This window comes from Colobus angolensis, unplaced genomic scaffold, assembly GCF_000951035.1.
Source record: "Colobus angolensis palliatus isolate OR3802 unplaced genomic scaffold, Cang.pa_1.0 Scaffold87, whole genome shotgun sequence".
NCBI classification, from domain to species: Eukaryota; Metazoa; Chordata; class Mammalia; order Primates; family Cercopithecidae; genus Colobus; species Colobus angolensis.
In genome coordinates, this window is record NW_012122598.1 from 1,176,540 (window position 1) to 1,192,199 (window position 15,660).

The 15,660-nt window shown below is 55.8% G+C and overlaps 1 protein-coding gene and 2 long non-coding RNA genes across 4 annotated transcripts; 2 read left to right on the forward strand and 1 right to left on the reverse strand.

Annotated features, from left to right (window-relative positions):
* Positions 1–5,382: 5,382 nt before the first annotated feature.
* On the reverse strand, positions 5,383–13,209 carry HOXC9 (homeobox C9). 2 transcript variants are annotated; one of them, XM_011930475.1, is made up of 3 exons: positions 13,169–13,209; positions 8,003–8,597; positions 5,383–6,296 (listed from the first exon to the last, which is right to left on the reverse strand). In XM_011930475.1, the coding sequence occupies exons 2-3, from the start codon at positions 8,538–8,540 to the stop codon at positions 6,052–6,054; spliced, it is 783 nt and encodes a 260-aa protein (XP_011785865.1). In that variant the 5' UTR covers positions 8,541–8,597; positions 13,169–13,209; the 3' UTR covers positions 5,383–6,051. The 2 variants fall into 2 exon arrangements, with proteins under 2 accessions (XP_011785865.1, XP_011785864.1); XM_011930474.1 differs by lacking the exon at positions 13,169–13,209 and having other exon boundaries at positions 8,003–8,659.
* Positions 8,713–9,705, forward strand: LOC105503548. The gene is made up of 2 exons (XR_001000498.1): positions 8,713–9,020; positions 9,457–9,705. It is a non-coding gene; the product is annotated as an uncharacterized LOC105503548 (long non-coding RNA).
* LOC105503547 lies at positions 11,937–13,510 on the forward strand. The gene is made up of 3 exons (XR_001000497.1): positions 11,937–12,052; positions 12,811–12,887; positions 13,200–13,510. It is a non-coding gene; the product is annotated as an uncharacterized LOC105503547 (long non-coding RNA).
* Positions 13,511–15,660: the final 2,150 nt, after the last annotated feature.

Consider the following 15,660-nt stretch of genomic DNA (forward strand, 5'->3'; position numbering starts at 1 on the left):
AGCTAATGGCTGGGGCCAGCTTTTCCAGGGTACGAATTTAGATGTGAAGGTGCCTCTCGCCCCCAACCTCGCTTCTCTTTTCCTTCTGCTCAGAGAGAGAGAGAGAGAGATACCTGAGCCAGCAGGTCAACCCAGGTTACCTCAACAGGTATAAGATCTCCAAGGGGGATGAACACCTGCAAGCCAGAGCAGGGCCCCTAACCCAAAAGATGGGCTCCCTAGGGGGTCCCTAAGTCTGGAGACTTTGAGGAGGAACAAGCACATCATACCCCTAAATACTTCGGGCATCAGACCCTCCATCCCCTGGCCCCTCTCCAGGGTCCAAATCTGTTCTGTCTTCTTCCTTCGATCCCAGAGACTCTCTTGCTACCTGCTATGGGTAGAGGAGAGGGTCAGAGGCGGTGGGGCTGGGGAAAACTCCATATACCCAGTCAGGGCCACACTGCCCTTTCAGACACCAGCCCCTGAATGGAGCAGGAAACCCAGGCAATGGCCACAAGCTTGGCTAGGGGCTCTGAGAGCAAAGCTGCTAATGGAGACTAAAAGGAAAGGGCAGCTGTGTGTCCCTGGCTTCTAGTTGGGCTGATTCAGGACATTTCTTCTTAGGGGACTATTTGCATCTGAGGTGAAGGGGACTGGAGCAGGCCTCTTACTTGTCCCCACATACCCCCATGCCAGAGGAAATGCCAGCTCAGCTTGGTGGGGCCCCTGGCTTCACTGCAGCCCCCTCGTCCCCAGGCAGGCTGCCCAGGCCAGGATGTGGATGGAAACTGTCAACAGACACTCTTTAAATATTTATCCACACTTTCCCTGGAGGGTTCCCCCAACCCCAAGACTGAATACATTTAAGTTAATTCTAAAGGATTAAAGAACCTTAGTCCATCAGCACCCTTCTCTGGCCATAAGTGTGTACAGTGATTTGGGCTTAACACAGATAGAGAGAAAAAGGGAGAAAGTGAGAATACATGCTTGTTGTGTGCATACAAATGAAAAAGATGAATAAGAATTATTTTTCCAGTCCTCTCCCTCACTAGTGTGTGAGGCTGTTACACCCAGGAAATCCTGGAACACACTCAGGACACACACGCACTGTACGTGCTGCTTCTCACCCTGAGACACATCAAGTCCATGCTCAGTGTAAACTAGCACACACACGCCTGGAAGCATCCCTGCCACCTCATAGGCACTGTGCGCACATGTGCACACCCAGGCACACATGCACACATGCCTGACAAACACAGATGAATCTTTAGGTCTTTGCATTATGAAAACAAAATGCTACCTGTTTTTCTTCCACATCCTGGGGGTTTCAGGGTTGGATGAGGAAGGAGGTGGTTAGGCAACCAGATCTTTTCCTTCCTCATCCGGAGCCCAGCTCTGGAGATGGAAAAAGGAATGGCGGTTCAGGGCAGGATGGTTTAGAGAGAATGAACAGCTCCCCCCACCCAACCCAGTCCCTCTATTATCTAACTAATTGCTGGGGAAATGGCCACTCTCTGTCAAATTCCCAAAGGAGATTCACTGGTGCAGGCTCCTTCCAGGATCCCCTGCATTCGGGGAATCCCACCCCCATATCAGGAGCTGCCCAAACTCTTATACACCCAGAACTCTGGCATTGGAGCAGCAGGAGGGAAGGGTCAGAAGAGGGCTGTGTCAGGGCTACAGGCCTCCCTAGGGTCCAGAACAGTGGGAGTCAGGACAGGGCGTCTCTACCCCTACCACAGCTCACTTCAGCTTTGGTTTCAGCCCTGCCTTTTCTGAGCCTGCTCTTCGGGTGCTGCCATGAACAGAGTGGACTCTGGGCTCCCAGCATCTGGGTCACTGGAGACTGTCATAAATACTTTCTCTTCCCAGCCTGGAAAAAGGAGGCCCAGAGGGCTGGATCCGCTCTGGGGCCTGCGCCTTATCATTTAGGGGGTGGGGTGGGGGGATATTTCGACATTTTATGGTCCAGCGAAAACCCTGCCAGAGAGCTATTCTTCCGGGCCTTTGTGTCTTGGAATGCGACTGTCCCGAGTGTGCCGCCACCGCCGCCTGCCCGGAGAGCCCACCAGTCCCGCAACCCCTGGCCGGACTTGGTTTCCCCTTTTAGGGGTTCCTCGCCATTCTTTCATTTGTTTGTTTGCTTTCTTTTACACGTTATCTGGTTTATTTCGCTCCCCGAGCCTGGAAATAAAGGAACCGAAAGCAGCCATCCTCGCCGAGGCCGTCTCTGTCCCTCTCCCCGAGGCCTGCACCGCCCTCATAGGTACCACGGATTTATGTTCGTTTGTCCGGGTCATTCTGCCTTTTTGTGTTAATTACTCGCTGCCTGCTTTGCACTTATCTCCTCCACAAAGCGATTATTTTTGATGCCTGCCCTCCCGAGCCTTCTGAGTCCGCTGCCAGAGCGAGGGCCCATCTCCCGCTGCCACTCGCGAATTATTTACACCTCGCAGGTGAGAGGATTGATTTGCTCGGAGTCAGTGGGGCCGGGCCGGACGACGCGCGGGGCCTTCTCACAGCGGCTGCGGGCCGGGCCTCAAATGTCAGTGCGGCCAGGGCGGCCCGGGGCACTGCCGCCTCTATCATTGAGCAACAGCGCCACCTCGCGTCCATTTGCTCCAATGCAGTCCGACTGGCAAAAAGCTAACAGAGGTTCCAGGCTTGCCCCAAAGGTGGGAAGTGGGAGGAAGGAACCTCCAGATGGGTGCACAGGAGAGAGATTCCCGGGAAGGGAGTTGCCCCAGGACTGCTGTTCTTTTGTTTTCTAAGTTCTTGAAATAAAACCTTGTGAAAGGTTCCACACTGTTTTCTCTTTTTGTTACCCTCCCTTCTCGAATTAAGAGACTCTAAGCAAAGCAACTACCGCGATCTACCCCCATTCAGGCGCATTTCTGGGCTTGGAACATCTCCGCGAACGCGGATGCACGCTCCGAGGCTCCCACGACCGCCTGCCCGTGGCGCGCACCCTAAAGTCCTCGCTCCTCTTACCCTGATGCTGGCCCCGCACCGACTATTCCGCCGCCTCCTGCAGGACTTTGGGGTGGGACTCTGACTTCTCCAGGTTGTTTGACCCCTGGTTTGTAGCCCATCCCTCTCGCGCGCGCGCTCACCACCTCTCCCTCTCAGCCAGTGAGGTCCTGTTCTCCATGGGCCATAGACAAAACATTCCTATAATCCGATTTCAAAGGGAAGAGTGTCCACCTTATTTAAACCATAAAACAATTAAGCCCAGACGTCTAGCCAGCTCCGCGCTGCTGTTTTGTTCGGCCCCATTCAGAACTCAGAACAGGGAGACAAACAGCGCCATAAAAGTGGCATTTCGGGGCTGCGGAAATGTACCTATCCGCTGCCTTCCCAAGTGGAACAACCTTTAGGGTTTTGTGATTCTGACAAAGGAGTAGAAGAGAGGTGGGAGGGGAAGATTAGGGGAAGAGGGCGTTTGCTAGCCCCTCTCTACCCCCAGCTTTCATTTCTTTCCCCAGATGCAAGTTGTGTTGTTGTTTTAATTCATAAATGATAGCGAATAAAAAATAATTCCAATCCTGACCTGCAGGCTGGGCTGGGATTGAACAGTGGGCCGGGCCGGGTGGGCCTGCTCTGCATCCCATGATTTCCTCAGGGTCCTCCAAGCCCGCGGCCCTCCTTCCTGCCCGCAGTAAGGCCGCTCAGGCCGGCTGCAGGAAGCAGGCCGCGCTGATGGACGCTGAGGGGAGGCGACAGAGCCTGGGAGCAGGGGCGGGGTGGAAGCCCGGAAACGCCGCTCTAGGTCTGGGAGAGAAGCCCGCATCCTGGCTCTCCGGACCAGGGGAGAGAGGGGTGTCTTGGCCTCCACTGGGTGGGGAACAGGAGTCAGAGTTCCAGAACAGCAAAATGGCCAAAGAGAGGTGTGAGGAAGGAGAAAAACTATAGGCAAAGCACCTTTCAAATGGACCAAGAAAACAATGCTTCTGGAATTGGCAGGCGGTCTCCTAAGCTTGAAAGAGGAGCTGGTGCTTCAGCGACTGCGAAGTCCCTTGTTGCGACTTGATTGCCCCCACTATTATCGAAACAAAATTTTCACCCCTTCCTACCTCCCTCCAGTCACCGAAATTGGAGTTTTTAAATAGAAGGAGAGAGTAGGAGATTCAAATGACGGGGAAGGGGCTGGTCCCTACAAGTGTCTCACTATCCTGTAAGGTGATGCTACGGGGAACAGCACATGAGCTGGGGTCTCTATTTTTTTTTTCACGGAGGTATCCCCCAAATATTCAGAGCGACATCCTGCACCTTTGGCAGAATGGGCAGCTTGAGATATTAAAGGACTATATTTCTATATTTCAAACAGCCTGATTTTAATACTTTCCAGATTGGGGGATTTCCGAGAAAGGGGGCGCTGGGCCGAGGCATACCCGCAGCTTGTGTCTGCTTCTGATTAGCAGATTAAAACTGCTGGTTCTAGGAAGGCGCTCTGGGGTGCAGTACAGCCTATCAGCCCCACTGGGCTGTTACACATCCCCACACCTTTGCGCTTGGGGTCCCACAGCCACCAGGGAGCACCCACTCCTGGCTAATCTCTGGCCAGCTTCCTTGGGCCTTGGGCACACCATCCCCCAGAAATGCTGCAGCTGCACAGCATGACCCAGTCACCCCTAGACAAACATTCAAACTAAATACCAGAGTAGGGGAGACAGAAATTGGGAAGAAAAGAACTAGGAGAAAGAGAGAGAGGAGCTGAGACTGCATTGAGAAGTAGAAACTACATCTAATTCTGATTGTATTGGTTTTGCCATCTTTCTCCTTCCTTCCTTTTTTCCTTTCTTCCTTTTCTTTCCTCTCTCCTTCCATGTCCCGTCTCTTCTCTCTCACTCTCTGTTTTTCTTCTCTTTCTCCCACTGCAGTCCCCAGTGCCTGTCCTGCTCCCTGAGGCCTGCCTGGCCTTCCTACTAGTCGCACACCCCCTCCCAGCCTTTTTTCCCAGCCATCCCTGGAAGCACCAAAGCACCAATGCAGCCAGGCAAGAATCCAGCCTGGGCCCTCACCCAGCACCCAACTTTCATCTTCACCTATCTCTTCCCTCCGATCTCTTGTACTCATAAATTATTACAATTAATTACAGCCAAGGAAAGCCATTCATGCCGTGCCTCTCCCCCGCACTCCATCTAGCCACCAGGAAACTTGTAGGCAGCCAGCCGGGGCAAGCACAAGCTGGGCCTGGGCCTCAGCAGCCTCCACCCCGCCCCCAGAGCCCCCCCACCCCTCCCTGACTGGAGAGAAGCAGCAGGCATTTGCCCTTCCAAGGTAGAAGGAGCCCATTCTCTGGCTCCAGCCTCCGCTAGACGACCTGAGCACTTGCCTCCTCCACAACAGCAGACTGGGAACCATAGGGAGGAGAAATAACGAGAACTGGATACAGTTGGGTTTCTGGTTTTTTAAGTGACTTCGATATATTAACACAGGGCTGTTCTACCATAACAAACAGAAGCACGTTACAGGACAGACGCTGGGGACAAACGCTGGGGATGAGAAGAAACACTGCTATGTACAGCGCAAGCTGCCGGCCTGCACGGCCCGACCCAGCCCGCGGCACGGTCCCCAGCCCTCGCCCCTCAGCTCCTGGGCTGAGAATCATTATGATGTATGTGTGTGTGTCTTTTTGTTGTTGTTGTACAAAATCGGCACGCAGAGCGCCCCAGGCCCGGGGAGGGATGGCCTGGACCAAATACGATACAGGGGGAAAAAATAGAAATATAGCAATTCAAGTACTGGCTTCTCTGAAGAAAGGAGAAAAAAATCACGTTTGTGTGTGTCATTTATTTCGGTTGCGCTGGGGAAAGAGAACGCAGTTTCTCTCCCCGCCTCCTCCTCGCTGGGTAGAACTAACTCTAAAACACCAATATCTCAACACTGAACCCTCCCAAATCGCAAGAGTTTTCTTTTCCCCTTCCTTTTTTTTCTTTTTAAGCTGATTGGCTTTTCTCTATCTTGCTCTTTCCTTTTCTTTTTCGTCTCTCCCCCGCCTGTGTTGGGGTATTTTGTGGGGTTTTTGTTTTTCCCTTGGCTGTGCTGAGGCAGCAGGCTGGGCAGTGTTTAGGACTGCTCCTTGTCGGTTTTCTCTTTATTCATCTTTTTCATCTTCATCCTTCGGTTCTGAAACCAGATTTTGACCTGCCGCTCGGTGAGATTGAGAACCCGGGCCACCTCATACCGACGGTCCCTGGTTAAATACATATTGAAGAGAAACTCCTTCTCCAGTTCCAGCGTCTGGTACTTGGTGTAGGGGCAGCGCTTCTTCCTCGTGGAGCGGGCGTGAATCCAGTTGGCCACGGGGTTGCCTGGAGGGCCAAACACAAGCAGGGGTCAGTGGAGCCCCTTTCCAGCCCAAGACTTCTGCTACTCTACCCCCAGACTCAGCCAGGCTCCCCAAACGCAATAACTGAACCTGAATTTGGACACATTTTGCTTTAGGAATTTTCCTCCTTCCTCGTTTTGCATTCTGTCCCCTCCCCAGCTTCCCCCTTTTCAGTTTCCAGCACCTAAAACTGTAGGAAATCCAAAGCTATCAAAGCCCCTCCAGTCTGGTCCTCAGCTTCAAGAGTAGTAATTTGAGAATATCCTCATAAAAAGTCCAAATTCCCAACCGTTTCATAGGCCCATAAACGCTTCTCTCCCTTGTTTTTTATTTTTATAGCAAAGTCTCTCTCCTCCCCACTTCCCTCCTCCTCTGCCCCCTCCCATCCTCCCAGCCCACGACCAAGTCCTGAAATTTTAGCAGTTCTGCTTCCTGACCCTGAGAGTCCCTAAACCCCTCACCTCCCTCTGCAGCACCCTCCTCCCGCTTGGAGTTCAACCCTGCTGAGGCGAATTCTCAGGGTGATGCTGAAACGGGAAAAGTCTTTCTCCTTTCCCCAGAGAGCTGCTGGCCTTGGGGACAGGCTCCCCTATATCTTAGTTTTCCTGTTTGGCCTCCAGTGCCCCCCTCCTGCCAGCCCTAGGACAGGCTCTGCAGGAGCCAAGCCTCCAATTTCAGGTTTATGGGAGTAGCTGAGGGCAGGGAGGGAAGCCTTCAGAGGGGTATAATTAGGCCCTGGCCCCTTATGGGGTTGGAGGAAAAGACTTCCTGCAGCCCCCTCCTGGGACTCCCCCAGACACTTCCTCACACCCAGGGGGCTGCACCCCCTCCCCTGCTGTTTCTCCTTCTTTCCCCTTTTTCTGGCCCTGCAGCTCCCACCTGCCCCCCACCCTAGCCCTCCTGTGCAATCCTCAGAAAGTGCCTGTCTCCCTGATTGGAGTGTGTGTGTGTGTGTGTGTGTGTGTGTGTGTGTGTGTGTGTATAGAATTCTCTAATCTGGGGTGATGCCCACTCCTCATCCCTGATCCCCATTCTCAACCCTTAACCTCCAAGACCCTCAGAAGAGGGTTCTCAAGTTTAAGGAGACTCAGATCCCACTTTTGTCCCCACTTCTCTTTGGAAGTCCTGATCTCCCCAAGTTCCCAGGCTTCGGAATATCTCAGACCCCTCACCCAGTGCTCCTGGGGGAGAAGTCCATGGACCTTCTGTTTTATGAATCTCTAGTGGGGTGAGGACCTCCACGCTGACTGGGAAGCAGGGGTAATTCTTCTCGCTGGGGGTATCTCCTCTGTGCCCCCAGTGTCCTCCTCACCTCTTCCCCATCCCATCTCAAATCATAAACTGAACCTCGCCCCCAGCCCCATCCCCTGGCCCTGTCTGCATTTCTTCGAAAGTGGTGACTGAGCCAAAAAGCCTGGGCTGGGAGGAGGGGGCAGGGGTCTCTCATCAAAGCCATCTCCTGAGAGAGGAGCTCCCCTCGGCCCTCTCCCAACCTGTCTCCCTGGGCCCCCTTCTCAGACCTCCTGCCCCTGAAAGCTCCCCAAGGTAATTCGCTTTTATTGAGTCCTCGCCCCCTCGCCCCTCTCCCGAGCTCCCTGCACGGTTCGGGTGGGCTGTAATCCGGCTGCCCCCGCCCGTCCTCCCCTCCCCTCCCGCGCCGGTTGTAAAGGAAAATTGCTCCCAACTTACTGGGGTCCAGGTCGGCCTTCTCCTCTTTGTGCTTGCTGCCGGCGAGCGCGTCCGCCTCGGGCGAGGGCAGTGTCTGCGGGGCGCGGTCGCGCAGCTCCCCGGGCGAGCCGTACATGTAGTCCGGATAGCTGCGGCCGTCGCCCGGGCCGCAGTCCGCGCGGCGCCCGGGGTAGGCGTCCGGCTTGAGGGCGTAGTGACGGCCCCCGGCCGGGAAGCTGGGGAAAGAGACGGCGCCGGACAGCGGCTCGAGCCAAGTCCGCATGTAGCGCGTGTCGGCGCCGAGGTGGGGCTGGGGGCCGTACGGGTGATATACCACGGACGACTGCGAGGGCACGGGCGCCCACGACGTGCTGAACACTGCCGGCTTGGGCGCGAAGCTACAAGACGGAAAATCGCTACAGTCCGGCACCAAACCGCTGGGTCTGGCGGCGGCGGGGTGAGCCCCCGTGGCCGGAAACCTGGACGCTAGGAGGTCTTCATTGTCGTGAGAGATGAGCGAGTCCACGTAATAGTTACTGATGGGCCCCGTCGCCGACATCGTAACGGGGTTTTACATACATAAGATTATTGTATGAACTGTATATGTACTTTTTATCTGCTCACAGAACAATCAAGGCAGGTAATTATTTTTCCAGCCTTTTCCCCGCAGCTCATTGGCTCCCCGGCCCCCACGTGATCGTATTTACCCAAAAATACGGCGCGGATCAATGCGCAGGGGCTTTTTTTTCCTTGCTTTTTTTTCCCCCTCTCCCACCCCCTTCCCTCTGCTGCTCCCCGCGACCTGCGATTTCCTGGGGGTCCGGAACTCTGGACCCAAGGCACCGGTCACCCGCTCAGGACGGCTCCTAGCTCATCTGAGAAGCCCCTGTGCCCATGTCCACCCATAAGCAGATGGCCTCCCCCCAACCATGAGGATTTTTTAATGGGGTGAAAATGCCAGTCCCCGAAGCCAGGGTTCTCGGACCCCAGGGGCCGAGCTGGGCGCGGGAGCCCCGCAGGGGCGGGGAGGCCGACCGAGGTAGGTGGAGGAACTATTTCTTGACGTAATCCGTCTCTGTCTGCCCGGACGCTCCCGCAGTCTCTGCGCGAGCCGAGATCAGCGATTGTCAGTTCGGAACGTGGCTTTTAAAAATGCGTTTTTAAATAGTGTGTATGTATGTATTTCTTTCAGAAGCAGCAGCAGCGGTGAGGGAGGGAGGGTGGGAGGGGACTGAGGAAGCTGAGATACAGGGAAGGAAGGAGGGAAGGGGAGCGTTCTTCTGCCACTGGCCAACTCAGCCCCCCAAATCTGGGTTGGGGAAGCCTGGGAAAGGTGCTCCCTGGGTGGGAGGGGTAGAACCTCAGGATCTCATACACCTTTATCAGCAGCCTCAGAAGTCTTCTTTTTGCTTTGGCACAGATATACAGGCGCCTTTATTTTAAATTTATTGTCTATATTTATCTTTCTTTGCCAGCTTGAAGAAGTGTAGGAGAGATCCACACAACTTAAGTGGGGCGTCCCCATCCCATCTTCCTGCTCACCCTCCTTTGCCCCCAACTCCATCTCTGTGACACTTCCCCCACCCCCACCCCCTAAAAAAGAAGTCACTCTTGGGCTCTGTCTGCAGAGAGCCAGGGTGAGAGCGGGCAAGGCAAGAAAGCGACCTCGGTCGTGGGCAAGTAGCTTGTTTTTACGTCCTTCAATAAAATTTTTATGAGGATCATTTGATTGTTCATAAATGTGTCTTTCATTAAATAAAATTGTAGGCTGTTTTTGGAACGGGAAAAAAGCAACGGAGGGACGGGAGAAAGCAATTTCTTTGGGGTCGGATGCAGGAATTCCAGAGGGGGCAGTGTGATTGTAGAGGAATATCAGACAACTTGGATTCCTCCCCCCAGTAAGTTGGTTGCTACCCTCCTCCTTCAATTGAGGGTTTGTGCCCAGCCCTCTGCTTTCCATCAGACTGTCCCATGGTGGTGTAGTAAAGGGGGGCTTTAGTCAAGTAGGAAATTATCAGTGTGGGTGAAGAAGAGGGGGCATGGAGGTTGGCTGGGGGGGGAAGGGACAGGTGATGCCTCCAGAGATATGGTGCACTGAGGCAGGGTAGAGTGAATCTGAAGGAGGGGTGCAGTTTCAGGGTCAGAAAGGAAGAGTCCCAGTCTGTGGCCAGGGAAAATAGGCAGGAGCTGAGGCTGAGATGCAGGCTCTGGAGGCGGCAGGGTAGGAGTCTTCCCAGACCCAGCCACGCCTGCCCTTCTTTGCCTCTCCTGTCCCCAGGAGGGGACCAAATGCCAGGGGTGGGGGCGGGGGCTAGTTTTCTCCTGCATCTCTGTGGATCTTTCTCCTGTGGGGTGGAGAAGGGCTGGGGAGAGTGTGTATAGTATGTGTGTTGCGGGGGAGGAAAGTTGGGGGGAGACAGCTGCAGCTGGCAGCACCGACCCCAGCTCCATAGGCCCCCTCCCAAGTCTCTGCTCCTCCCCCTCTCCCGTTCTTTCCTTTTCCTTTTCGGTCTAGCGGGGCGGTTTAACGAGGCTGCGATTTCAACGCATGGGGGAGGATGAAGGATGTGTTTGGTTGGGGAGAGGCTACTTGGGGGTTCAGCTCCTTGGCGCCACTGTCTTCCCCTCCCTTGAGCTGGACTGAGCTGGGAAACCCAACTTACAACAAGAAACAGAATATCTCTTTGGCCTTGATGGAGTTGGGTTAGCTGTCAATCAAAAAATCTCCCTCACTAGTTCAAGGAAAAGACAGGAGGTTCCAGTACCCCTGCCGAGGCTTTCTCCAAATCCCCAGTGCAGCCAGCACCTCTCCCAGCCCAGGGCGGCTGAGGACCCTGCCCGGCTCTTGGGCGGCTGCTGGCAGCGATGAGCAGAGACGTTTAGCCCTCAGCGGGGCCCGGGGCCAGACTGCGACCAAGAGGACATCAGGGGACAGAGTCTGAGAGACTGAACCCGAGACAGCCTGGGACAGACCAACTGAAACACGGAGTCAGGCCCAAGAGAGGAAAGAAGGAAACGGAACGTTAGAATAAAGAGAAAAAAGGGGGAGAATTAAAGAAGGAAGGCAAGACGAAAAGAGATAGGAGAGCCGGGAAAGGCAGGCGTGCAGAGAGGGAGGCGGAGGAAGTGCGGCCCTACGCAGGCAGGACGGGGCAGGGGCGAGCTGGCGGAGCAGCCGTGGCATTGTGCAGCCCGCAGGCTTGCCGGGCCTTTGCCGCGGGACCGGCTCCGGGCGCGGCAGCCACTTCTGTCTGGACACAAAGGCGGAAGAGGCCTCCTCTCCTGCCCCTCCCAGGAGACTTGCTCGGGTGGGTACACTAGGCCTCCGGGATATAGAACCCCATATTGGCCCAGACAGCCGCTCAGGCGGCTGGGGGCTGAGCCCTGCTCTAGTCAAGGAGCGAAGAAACAGAAGAGGAAAGAGGTTTCACGCCTGCTCCTCCTTTGCGTCTTCTCCTGGCGACAAGGCCAGCTGCCCCAGCCTCAGCTTTCCTGGAGGAAAGAGTCCCTAAGGAGCCTCCCCTATGGGCCTCTGCTATTTGGGAAAGTTCCTCAAATAGACATTGGGGCTGTAAAGAGACGCCCCTTTCTCTCCTACCCCCTTTGAACACCGCCTTCTTTTCAACTCTTGAGCTGCCTGCGCACCCTGCCTGCCCACTCTGCGGAGGCGGCAGCAGCGGGCAGCGAGGATCACTGGCGGGATCCCTGCTGCCATGAAATCCCCTGTGAAACCAAGGAGACTGTCGCTTTCCTTTATTTTATTTTGGTTTTTTTCCCGGGAGTATGAACTCCGAACTCTTCCCACTCAGAGGCAGGCACGACTGCGGATCAGGAAGCAGGCCTCGCCCACAGCCCCTTCCCAGCCAATGCCTCATTTTCCCTGCGCCTTTCGAAGACAGGCGGCCTTGGGGAGGGGGGCTAGAAGAGGCTGGGAGTCCCGGAGTCCACTGGGCGGAGGTTCCGCAGGTCCACAACTGCATGTGGCCTGTAGCCCCCATTCTCCACGTTTGGAGGGGGGTGGGTGGCAAACCAGGGCTTTGAAGCGGACCTGCAGATTTCCTTCAAATCCAGGTTTGTAGGTGCGGGGGGCGGGGCACAAAGGATATGGGGGCACCAAGAAGGAAGGTCTGTCTTCCTGGGGTTCAGTTACTCCTTCTGAATCTTCTGCCATACTCCAGACTCCCCCTCACCCACACACTCCCTTCAATTTTCCTCAGCACCACTGGGGCAAACCCAGGGACTGGAGGCCACTGGGAGTTCTTATTGGGGAGGGGGAAACCCCAGCTTTAGCTCGCAGCTGTGCATTTGCTCTGTTTCTTAGAGTTCCTTCCTAACCCCTAAAGACTTCACTGGGCACAGGAGAGATCCCTGAGGGGGAGGGGCACCCTTATTCCATCACCTGAAACCTGGGCAGCTTCGGCCATAACCAAACTAGCACCGTGGGAAGGACAGGCAGAAAGATAGACAGGTTAGAGTCGTCCCCTCCCCCTGCCCCGCGCCTTCCTTTTAGTGATTTAAATTCCCTCCGGTTCAATCCACACCGTCAAGTTCGGATTAAATTTAAAACAGGCTTTCTCCCGTGCCCCCAGCGGGCCATCCCGGCTGCCGCAGGCAGGGAGCCCGCTCCCTTCTCCTCAGCACCCGCCCTGCGCGGAGAAGGCCGTACTCCATTTGCTTTCATTTTCCTTCTCCCCCTGAAATGGGCTCATTTCACCTCTCCACTGCCCTCTCCCCCTCCCCGCCCCCTCCCCAGTTCCCCTCCACTTTCCCCCCTTCTCTCTCCTGATCCCTCTTTGTTGGGAAAAACACACCCACACAACTCCTCCTAGCTAAGGCCTGCGCTGGAAGCAGAAACTGAGTTCTCTTGGCCTGCCGCGAGGAGACCCGCGTCCTGCCCCCACCCCAGGTGGGTATCTGGGATCCCTACACACCAGGAGTCAGGTCCCCAAGCCCAGCAGGAGTGAAATCCCCAGGGCCTGTGAACGTGGCCCTCAACGCCACGGCCTGCCTGGCCTGCATTCCCGCCGGCGCCCCCGCCCTACCGCTCCGCAGCAAACGGGGCTATTTCCGGCTCCCCCAACATGGTCTGGTTTTCCAGCCTGGGAGTGGCTGGAGGGGGAGCCGCCCCAGAGCTAGAGCCGCTCCCTGCCCTGCCCGGAGCCCCAATGGCCCTGAGCGCCTTGTTACCTGATCTTTTGTGTGATGTATGTGTCGCAAGGAAATTTGCAGTGACTTTGGAGCCCAGACTGAGGAAGCGGAGGTGGCGAAAGGAGAGACAATACGGGTCCGAAGTACAATTAAGGGGCCAGAGCCGCTCGTCTCTCCCCCGCCCTCCTTGCCCGACTGCGAGCTGTCTGGCCTCAAACCTCAGGGCGACACGCGAACCTGGAGCCGGAAACTCAGCCCGTGGCAGAGGGAGTCAGAGGACTCTGCATCCAGAAAACAGAAGCAAAGCCCCCTTCCAACTTGGGGGCGCCTTAACCAGCCCCGCTGAGTTGCAGAGAACCCAATGAATGAAAGTGCAAATTCCGCCGTTTTTCCCGATTTTTTTTCCAGCCTTGGGAAGGAGAGCTCAGGGTTTGGGGCGTCTCAGACAGAAAGGCAAACCGCATCTCCTGAGGCAGACAGACCCACAACATGAGTGTGAGCCTGAGATCACATACAGGTTCAACATTTTCCGAGGCCTCTTTGCCAGGCCCGGCGGGCGCCGATCTCCCTACCTTCTCTCCCTCCAGGGCCTCAGGCAGAGAGACCCAGAAGACTCGGTCCCTCTGGTTTGGTCCAATCCCGCTTCAGAAGCGCCTTCGTTACCTGCTCCTCCGCTCCCCACGGCCATAGATGCAGGACAGCCGCCTCCCGCCTGGGGAGGGAAGCCCCGGCCACCACGGCCACCGCCGCCCAACCTCCTTCCCTCCCTCCCTCCTTCTCGCCCTCCCTCTCTCTCCCTCCCTCGCGCGCTGCCGCTCGCGGGGCCCTCCCGCGGGCAACCTGCTCTGGACCAAATCCAGGTATCTCCGAAAGAGAGAAAAAAGAAAGGACCTCTTACGTGGAAAAGAAAAGAAAGAAAGACCGTCCATTGCATTTATTTTTCATGCTGTGACCATTGGTCGGCATCAGTTCAGACGTCCCCGGACTCGGCCCGCAGCTGCAGAGGTGTGCAGGGCCTGCTGCCTCGCCCACGCTGACAGCCGCGCCCGGTGCGCCGCGTGCTCCACACTCTGGGCCGCCGCCCCCACGGCAGCCCAAACACCCAGCGGACCTCAAGGTCCTTTCTACAGACTCAACATCCGGTTGCCCGCCTCGCCGCCGACCACAGCCCGGGAGCCCGCTCTGCTCTGTCTGCGGCCAAAGTCCACACACAATCCACCTTGTCGGTGCTCTAGCGCCCTGCCTGGACACCCCTCCTGGCCACGCAGCCGTCCGGGCCACACTCGGGCTGCGGCCCGGCCCAGGACTTCGAACCTCGCCCTCTGCGCGACCCACACAAAGCCCTGAGCCCTGGCGTTGCCACCCGCAGCCCCCAGTCCCCGCTGCCGCCGCCTTCTTCACCTGTTCTCGGGAAGGGCTGCATCTCCGAGCCGAAGCCAGGCCGTGGGCCGGGGCGAGGTCCCAGAGAGGCCACAGCGGATCTGTCAGGCTGAGCCGGAACCCCAGCAGCCGACGAGACATCTCAGAGACCAAGGCTCGCCTTGGCGAGCTCTTGCCTTTTCCTCCTCTCGCAAGTCTCAAACACTCACACACTGAGAGTTCAGCTCTATAAATCCTGCTCCTCTTTCCCATATCATAATTAAAAAAAACCGGTAGGGGAGGTTTTAACTTTTATTGCGATTTCTGGAGTTGGGCTGCGGAGCATATATTAAGTTTACGCTTATGCGCTCTCGGCGGGGAGGGTCCTTTAAGAAATAAAAATCCATCTTAATATCCGCAGACGAGAGAGGTAATTTTTTTCTCTTCTCTTCACGCTGTTCCTTCTGAAGACTCCCTTCCAGCGAAGCGAATAAATAATTACCATCGCCTTAGCCATGATCCACGGCCTCCGGCCGGGGATGGACTCTGACCATCAGACTGGCCCTCACCTTGGCCCTATGAGACCTCACTCCATTTCTCTGGATTTGGGGAGGAGACATCTCAACCCCTGGCTCTATGACCTCCCACACATAAGCTCAACAGCTCTGAAACGGAAATGGGGCCACAGAGACTCAAAGCACAGAAGTCGTTCATTGGTGAATTTCGGCCCATCAGGGACTCTATCTCTAAGCCAAATGCTCCTGAGCACCCAGTCCCTGCCTGGGATACCCTTTACCCCAACTGACTGTGTGCCTGGGGCAGCCTGAAGACTCAAAGGCTGCTAGGAGCTCCCAACCTAGGGGAATCCCTTGCCTGCCTCCCACCAGCTGGCCTGCCTCTCTGGAAACTTCCCCATTTCCCTGGGAGCCATAGAGAGGTTTGAATACTTCTCTCCAAGAGAAGAAATTTTTTCCCCCACAAAGGGATGGGGGATAGACAGACCAACAATTCAGCTAGAGAGACAAGAAACTCTATTCCCATTTTCTCCTCCAGCTTCCTTAGCAGTCAAATATGTTTGCATAAGAGAGAGGGGAAAATAAATGTGTGTGTGCATAAATACATGCAGGGTATTTAAGAGAGCCTAGGGGAGACAGACACAGAGCCTACACTCA

What these genes read in the sequence shown, in the direction of transcription:
- HOXC9 (XM_011930475.1), bottom strand. Translation starts at nt 8,540, where the DNA reads ATGTCGGCGACGGGGCCCATCAGTAACTATTACGTGGACTCGCTCATC. An exon ending in GAAGGCCGACCTGGACCCCA is followed by an intron (nt 6,297 to 8,002) that starts GTAAGTTGGGAG and finishes TTGGCCCTCCAG; the next exon opens with GCAACCCCGTGGCCAACTGG.